Source organism: Rhododendron vialii, chromosome 12a (assembly GCF_030253575.1).
Source record: "Rhododendron vialii isolate Sample 1 chromosome 12a, ASM3025357v1".
Taxonomy (NCBI): Eukaryota; Viridiplantae; Streptophyta; class Magnoliopsida; order Ericales; family Ericaceae; genus Rhododendron; species Rhododendron vialii.
Genome location: NC_080568.1, coordinates 11,776,558 through 11,785,160, shown reverse-complemented (window position 1 = coordinate 11,785,160; position 8,603 = coordinate 11,776,558). Strand labels below are relative to the sequence as shown.

General features: G+C 38.3%; 2 protein-coding genes across 2 annotated transcripts; one reads left to right on the top strand and one right to left on the bottom strand.

Annotated features, from left to right (window-relative positions):
• Window positions 1–1,008: 1,008 nt before the first annotated feature.
• On the top strand, window positions 1,009–3,851 carry LOC131310789 (zinc finger protein CONSTANS-LIKE 16-like). Its single transcript, XM_058337996.1, has 2 exons — window positions 1,009–2,081; window positions 3,387–3,851. The coding sequence occupies exons 1-2, from the start codon at window positions 1,143–1,145 to the stop codon at window positions 3,612–3,614; spliced, it is 1,167 nt and encodes a 388-aa protein (XP_058193979.1). The 5' UTR covers window positions 1,009–1,142; the 3' UTR covers window positions 3,615–3,851.
• Window positions 3,852–3,920: 69 nt separating this feature from the next.
• On the bottom strand, window positions 3,921–8,181 carry LOC131310794 (homocysteine S-methyltransferase 1). Its single transcript, XM_058338003.1, has 7 exons — window positions 7,864–8,181; window positions 6,254–6,310; window positions 5,766–5,971; window positions 5,277–5,406; window positions 4,635–4,848; window positions 4,488–4,540; window positions 3,921–4,254 (listed from the first exon to the last, which is right to left on the bottom strand). The coding sequence occupies exons 1-7, from the start codon at window positions 8,032–8,034 to the stop codon at window positions 4,105–4,107; spliced, it is 981 nt and encodes a 326-aa protein (XP_058193986.1). The 5' UTR covers window positions 8,035–8,181; the 3' UTR covers window positions 3,921–4,104.
• Window positions 8,182–8,603: the final 422 nt, after the last annotated feature.

Genomic DNA, 8,603 nt, shown 5'->3' with positions numbered 1-8,603 from the left:
AAAGTACTCAACAAACGAGAAATTTTTTAAGTGCCGGATGGGTATATCCCACGTGATATCCGTTCAGTACATTCAACTTTTTTTTTCAAGTATTTATATAATTTATTGATATATCCAAACACTTTTGAATGACTCGGATTTAAACTCTTTCTCTCCTCTCATCCTAAATACTTTCTCTCTCCTTTTTCTCTCTCCAAAACCAAGCCCTCCAAAAACACAATGGACGACTCGAATGCGCCAAGCGGACACCACGTGGTACCCACTCCGCACTGAAAAAATTTCCCTCAAGAAACAATTGTAAGATCCTCCTTTCACAGTGGTAATCATGAGTAACAAGACCAAAATAATTGCACTGTGGAAAGATATTTTTGCTTTATGGAAGAGGAACTTGAGATTGTGAAAGAGGAGGGGACCTCAAACAAAAAGGTTTGATCTTTTTGTTAACATAATCAGATGTTTGGATCAATTTATACATATTTTTATTAATCGCAGGATCATAAAGTTAATGATCAAACAAACCTCTAGTTGATCCAAAAAGTTGATACAACATGAAAGATTTCAAAATTAAAACCTTAAAAGTGAGCAAATAACCAAGTCTTTAGAAGAGGGCAAATAACCCTTTGGGACTACGAAAAGGTTTGAACTTGTAGGCAAGTAGTATAATGAAACAAGTGAGAATCGAACAGAAGAGTCTGTTTTCCATTAATTGGGGAAAAAACTCAAGAGAGAGAGAGAGAGAGGGAGAGTGTGGACAATTGTTTCAAAGACAGTTCATTCTCATCTTCAGCAAAAGGGGGCCCACTAGAAATCCATTTTGATTGGAAAGGCAACCAATCACATTGAAATATTGAGGATGATCTTTTCAAGCTCAACCAATAGGATAACAGATAACAAGGTGGGTCTCAAAAGCGCAATCCCCTGCCCAAAAGTGCATCCCAATCAGAGCCATCACACTCCAATTAGACTGTAAAAGTGCACCAAAAGGGTCCCACCCCACCCCACCTCGCATTAATTGTTAATTTCACTTCACCCCTCCAAACCTCTACATAAACTGCAAAACCGAACAATTTTTCCCAACCCATTCCTCCTAGTTCGGTTTTCTTGATTTGGGTTTGATAAAAAAACGATATTCAATTTTGTCCATGGTTTCCAAAAGAAGGCAAGCCAACGCCATCGGCGGCAAAACAGCCAGAGCCTGCGACAGTTGCGTGTGCAACTGCGCTCGTTGGTTCTGTGCCGCCGACGATGCTTTTTTGTGCCAATCTTGTGATATTTCCATCCACTCGGCGAACCCGTTGGCTTGTCGACACGAGAGGGTTCTCCTCAAAACGTCTTCATTCAAGCCTCCACATGAGTCCACTGGTGAACCCTCTTGGCACAGAGGGTTCACGACAAGGGCTCGAACACCAAGAAATGGAAAAATTTTCATTTCCAAGCGTAAAAACTCTAAAGAAACAACACAGTATTCGGATACTCATGTGCCAGATTTGGGCAGCGGGGAGACTTCATATGAAGAAAACGAAGAACAGAGTTCTTCTTATCGGGTTCCGATATCCGGTCAATTTGTCGACAATTCAAGTGAAAATGGGTATGGTGGGAGTGATTTAAATGAGTTTCTTCTCCCTTCAGAAATGGAGTTATCTGAGTTTGCCGCCGATGTGGAGAGCTTACTTGGAAAAGGGTTGGAAGAAGAGTCATTCGATATGGAAGCACTTGGGATCTTTGATTGGGAAAAGAAGGATTCAAGAAGAAGTATTAAGGTAGAAGAAGAAGAAGAGAAGAATTCTATGGTGGGTGATTATGTTGATGCAGAGATTGATATGGAGAAAGAATTGCCTTTTGAATTCAATTTTGATTTCAACGAGGAAGAGAATGAGGAGGGAGGTGGAGGGAGAGTTAAGGAGGAGGAGAGTGAAGAAGATAAGAATATGGGGGAAGTGATGAGGAAGAAGAAGGAGAAGGTACTACTATTGAGGCTTGATTATGAAGGAATTATTACGGCGTGGGATAACCAAAGGTCTCCGTGGACTACCGGCGATCGGCCGGAGCTCCGGCCTAGCGAGTGTTGGCCCGACTGCTTGGTATGTTTTCTTCTCATGCCCCTTTTGGTTTCATTGTTTCGTTATCAATTGATTCCCGTTCAATCTTGGAACAGTTTCTTCACAATCTGCATTGTAAAAAAATTCCTTTTGTATTTGAATGGAAGGCTTGAAATAATTTTATACCTTAGCTTAAATATTTGAAGCAATATCACAATTTTAATGTGATCAAATTTACCACTTAACTTACAAACCTCTAGCAAATGGAGGTACTAAAAAATCGGAATGTTTATGGGCATGTCATTCATGTACATACGCACTTTAGATCTGTTTCGGATCCGACAAAAATAATCAGAGCCACTCATGTGCAAAATAGTTTGTTTACAGCACCTGTAAAAAATCAAATCAACTCGATATCAGTAAAGACGTTTATGAAATATCCAATTTTGAACTAGAATTCAAGCCTGGATTCTGTAGCAAAAGTATTTTGTAGGACTCGAGATCTTAAACAAACTATTTTGAACAAAATGAGCAGCTCAAATCCTTTTTGTAGGACTCAAGACGAGTCTAAAGTGCATATGCACACGATATATGTACATGAGTGTATGTACCTATAGCAGCACTCCTAAAAAATTGAGTTGGGGTCAATTGGCACCAGTTCGTAAGTCCTTCCGCCCAGGCTGTTTTAGTAGCCCGTTTTTGCTTTGAACATGTTTGAATGTTGAATTGAAATTTAAGTATGGATAATTCAGGATCGACTATTAGTGTATTTACACACAAAGCGGCGGACGCATGATTTGTCATAGTGGTGGCTGAACCAGTGTATTTGTATTTCTACCGTAATGACAAAACTTATATTTTATGTTTATATATATTCGTACTTGGCAGATCTAAGTTCATGGATATATACGCAGCCATCATTTTTTTTACACTCGCGATCAAAATTTGTTGGTAAATTCGAATTAATGGGAGTTTTTCCCATGTCCATATATTTATTTCAAGATTTTTTTTTTTTTTTTCCATCCAAGAGACTTGCAAAGGCCAATCTAGTAGAACTTTCTTAAATTATCCTGAAAAAGTAGTGAAATTAATGGTAAATATTTGGAGTTGTGGGCACCCCTTCGGTCCGCCATTGATAATACCCTGTCTGGTAATGAACAAATGGGGCATTGCCACAGTTGTTATGTACAAAGAAGAACCAATATTTATGGACTAGACTCATCAATCTTATGAATTATTTCATGAATGTTAATTCCACAGCTTTTTACTGAGTATTCAGGCAAAAAATTAGGTAAAAAATCTGCATTCCCTTATTGAAATAGACGGGCTTGTATGCTAATTTTTCAGGGGAGTTTTGGAACAATTCACCATCCATATGGAGATATAGGAGTAATTGGTGGAAACACCGCAATGGGAGACGGAGGGAGAGAAGCAAGAGTATCGAGGTACAGAGAAAAGCGACGTACGAGGTTATTCTCGAAGAAAATAAGATATGAGGTCCGGAAATTGAATGCAGAGAAGAGGCCCAGAATGAAAGGAAGGTTCGTCAAGAGGGCCGATTTTGCAAACTATTGAATCAAACTCGGGAGTACCTAACTAATAAGGAATATGCTAAGCAGTTAAATATTTTGCGGCAAAATTCACATAGAATGATGTTTTTATTTTATTTTTTTATCAGACACAGAGAACGATGATGGTTTTGCAGTTGGCTTTTTTGTTGTTCATGTTGTAACCCATAGTAATTGGTTTTTCTTTTTTCTGCCTCTGAATTTCTGTGAAGAAGCAATACATCATTCTGTTTGAATTGCTCCATATGAAATATTCTGTTTGTATATAGCATAGTTACCTCAATAGAACCTAGTCTTATAGTCAAATGCCAACTGTAGCTGAAAAATAACTTATCTTTTATAAATAGCAAAAAAAGAAGACTGGTAACATAATTTCAGTTCTGACTCTAAATAGGCAGATAAAGAATGAAGGAAAAATGAACTGAGAAAATAGACAGAAGCCTAACAATACAATTTGAACTTTCGCAAACTAGGGCAAGTTACCATCGATCGTGAACTCATGGCCCTGAATTTTCCTTCAACACCTTTGAGATGACTCGAATGGTGGAAGGTGTAGTTCGGCAACAGCCTCCAATGAGTTTAGCACCTGCGTCGCGCCATCTTGTTGCAAACAACTTGAACTTTTCATCATCAAAACACTTTGATGGCTGTCAAACCAAGAGCATTATTTGGAGTCAATGAATATGCTAAATAACTATTTTTTTAGGCATGATTGCTTTGCCGGATACGAGAAACAGGTTGTACTGCATATTCATGGAGATCACATGTCCTATTTTCGGTTAAACATTTATGTGCCAAACTAAATTTGCATCGGATTTTGTGTCCCAAAAAAGATAGGATATACTAGGATATGCAGAGAATTGGAAACAACATGACTCACCAGCCATCTCTTAGCTCTGCCATCCCACACTTCACCACTATTCGGATATACAACTGATTACTTTTCCGGTAAACTAGAAACAATTAAACGAAGTTTAGATCAATACAACATATTGTTATCAAAATGGAGAAAACATAATATTTTGACAAATCGTTACCTCCTTAAATTTCTGAACAAGACCATGTACAAAATGGGGAGGAGCACAATTTATACCAACAGCTGAAATTTTGTTACTGCTATTGATGATATCGAGGCACTCCTTGAAGCTCTCTCCTGAGGGTGCATTCTCACCATCTACAGAGCTGAAACAGATCCAAGAGGGGATTTGGATGTTTTCTTCTTCAAGCAACTCAACAAGGGCCTGCATAAAAGTATTTTTCCACAGATTGAGGTGCTATTAAAGTTACAATAATTACTCCAATGTGTGTCCTTGGGGAAGCCTAGAAAGTCTAGTTTGATTGGTCGCACTAAATACTGACAATGAGTGAATCAATCCTCCTATGGTACCAAAAACCTAAACAAACTTCGTACTAGATATTCACAATGGGTGTGTTGCATATAATTCCGCCTGGACCACATCCATTGTCAGTCTGAACTCTGAAGTACATTTCTCGGTATATACTTCAGATATCCTGATACTTTCCATGAGAGAAACTAAGTGTCCAACAGAAATGTAATCCATCACAAATTGTTACGGTCAAAAAGTAAAATAACGTTTCAATGGAAAGCCAATCATATTAATATAGCCAATTGAACCGGAACCAAAAGCATAATTGATGGAAGAAGTACCTGAGCTTCTAGTTTATTTGGAATGGTCTCAAAGGCAAGCAAATCTGGACCTGCTTCCACAAGAACTTGCAATCTTCGGCGATGAAAATCCTTCAGCTTATCCAAATCCACAATTGGTCCATAACATCCACTACATCCATAGACACAAAATCATTACTTAGAGCCAACGATCTGCTGCCGTCATACCAATACCGCACTTGTTTCAATGCACCAGTAGCAACATGATGTGATGGAAGTCACAAAGTGCAAAATTTTTGGAGACATTATCATGCGTCTAGATCTGCATTGGGCCAGATCCTCAGTCCCTAAGAATGTCGATTACTAGTGTTGTCACTTCTCAATTTTTAGGGTTCAAATCTTATTCGATTATCTATTACTCGCACAAATAAGTTTGAACACATTTTCGAAATTCGTCAACTTTTCAAATAAAGCCTCAAAAGCCCATTATTGAGCTAAAAAATTCTGGGGATATGAGGAGTTTTAGGGCACCTGTACTCAGAACCATCGGCAAGATAAGCTCCATAGCTCCCTATGGAGGCTGCAACCAATGCCCTGTTATAGCTATGTCCAGATATTATTTTCTTGGCATCCCAAAACTTATCGCGTGCCTGAACAGCCAGTTCGACACTCTTTTTCAGTAACAATTCCCCTTCTTCAATGGACAGTCCTTTGGACTGAAATCCTGGGAGGGAAGCCTATACACACATAAATTAAAGATTGTTACTCAAATTTTCATGTTAATTTGCCTATGAATTGGTTTTGTCAAAAAAGCTTTAACCAAGGTCCATTAATAAGTGCAATGCCCTTGAGCCCTTCTGTTTGTCAATATTTTGACGAAAATGACTTCAATTTTGTTCTTTCTTAGAGCTCAAGGGTGAAAGAGGACAATAAAACAGATCAGAATAAACTATGTAGGTGATTAAAAGAAGACCAAAGAACATACATAACTTAAGGGTTATAAGGAATGAATTGCAAACCTGATAAGATGAAGTTATCAATATGTCTGCTCCAGCCTCCAAATATTCCAAATGAACCTAAATATAATTTAAACACCTTCAGATTCACAACTCACAAGGGTCTAAACTACACAAACTACAACATGTTGCATGGTGGACTTAATTCATTCACCAGTTGTATTGTACAATATCAAATAATATTGCAAATTCGGTTCACCCTCATGTTCAAAATAATTCGAATTGGACTAAATAAGTCTGCGATATGTAATTTTGCAGAATAAACTCTACAGGTTATAGTGAGAGAATTTTAATACCATTGGGTATCCGTCCTTTTGTGGAACCGTGGGCCCAATAACTTTCTGCCCAATTGATGTTTTATGGTGGTGTCTGGTACAAAATTCTACAGCTGTAAAAAAGTCAAGTCTTGCACATGTTTTGCACATAACTCCTTGTAGTGATTTCTTAACTTTCCATCGAAGCTAAAACGATCTTTGGTCTCTTGGGAAAAAAAATCATCAGAATGCGTTGGAAGCATGGAAGGTGCTCTCTAGTTCTCTATTGCTTCGCTAGTTTCTTGAACAACTATGTGTTATTGCTAGAGCTTATTTTGGGGCTGATATTGCATCCTACTCTTTGTCTATTTCAGCTATTAGATTCATCTAATTTGGTGAGGCCTGTTCTCTATCTGAGTTGCAATTGCTTGAACAAACCATATGGAGTTCGTCAAATCATTTTTCTACATGTAAATCATTTAAATCCAAATTTCTGATACTGAACCGGTCTTTGGTCCCGTAGATGTACATCCATTTTTATACAAAACCGGTAAAAATCTCATGTTCGTTTTTCTTGTGGTTTGCATATTCCAAGAGTCTATTCGCTGCATTATTATATCTCTACCTTAGTTTCAACTAGTGGGAAATTGGTCTACTTTTATCCAAAAAAAGACCAAATCACCTAAATATTTAACATATCATCTTGGGTAGAATTGGCCATTTAAAGGATATCAAAAATCCACGTATAAATAGTTACACTCAAACACCGAAGATGTATAATCCAATCTCATGTTGTAATCCACGCATGGCAACCCTTCCTTGGACGTGACTATACAGACTCTAGACCCGCGACGGGCCCCGGAAGGGACCAAAGAGCCATAGTTACTACTTGTCCCACCAAGGACTAGTGGACCACAGCCGGAATTCGCAGGAGGATCAAGTTTGAGAGGCGTGGTTAGCACCACTCGAACCTGTGACCTTCTCGCCACCCAAGCCCTGTGTGAGTGACTACCGAGTGAGCCATGAGCCACTAGGCTACCACCCCTGTTGGTCATTCTTATAACTACACTTACACTTTGACACTATAATCTCATTTTGAATGGACGGATTAGACAGGAGACACAATAAATAAACAAAAATTCTCGTGAAAATCCCATTTGCTGGATATCGATACCAAAAATTGCACGTTTTGTTAAACGAGAGGGCTTGAAGAAGATACCGGGATAGCAAAACAAACGTTAATCCAAAAGCCCCAAAACGAACAAATGAAGAAGAAGCACGAACCAAACAGAATGCAGTGCAATCCGTACATATTTTTTTTCTATATACAATCTGTGTAGGAGGTTGAAAGAGGCATACCCGTTTGATGAGATCAGGGTCTTGGATCAGGCACACAGCACTCCAAAGGGCATCATTGAATTGGGCACCGTGTTTCTCAAGCTGCGTCGACAAGCCTCCGTCTACGACGGCACAACCTCCTGCTTTCTCTATCAGATCTTCCAAAACTCCCATTTTCTTCAGAATCCCCATTTCCTCTCTCTCTATCTCTCTCGCGGTCTAAAATATAGAAGTATATCCACAGACCGGCTTTAATGAACGCAATCGGAATGTGAAACGTCAAGAATAGAACAGAACAGAGCACGTCTAGCTAGGGGTTTGGTATTGGATTCGCTTTGAAGACTGTGTGTGTAGATGTCACCAGACGTTTTTATAGGCAGCTTTACAACTGTGCATTTTGTAAGGAAAAAAAAAGCGTATTTAATAAAATTATTTTTGAATGGGGACGGGATATGCAGAAGGGTTCTGCCTTGGTTTTCATCTGCCCCTTTTTTTCTTACCTTGAGATCCTTACTAGCATGAGAGTCATGTAGGTAATCTCTGGTTTATCTAATCGTTTACTCTTTTAAGGCAGTTGATTATTATGTAATGTCATTTGTCTTTTTTGTTTTTATTAAGATGAATTTATTAAAACATTATTGCATATTTTTTATGTGTCAATCAAATATCGAAAAATAAAAGCTTAAAGTTCGTTTTTGACATTTTACATCGAAACCAATGTAGCATAAATGTTTTAGTATTAATAATTTCTAGAGTAATAT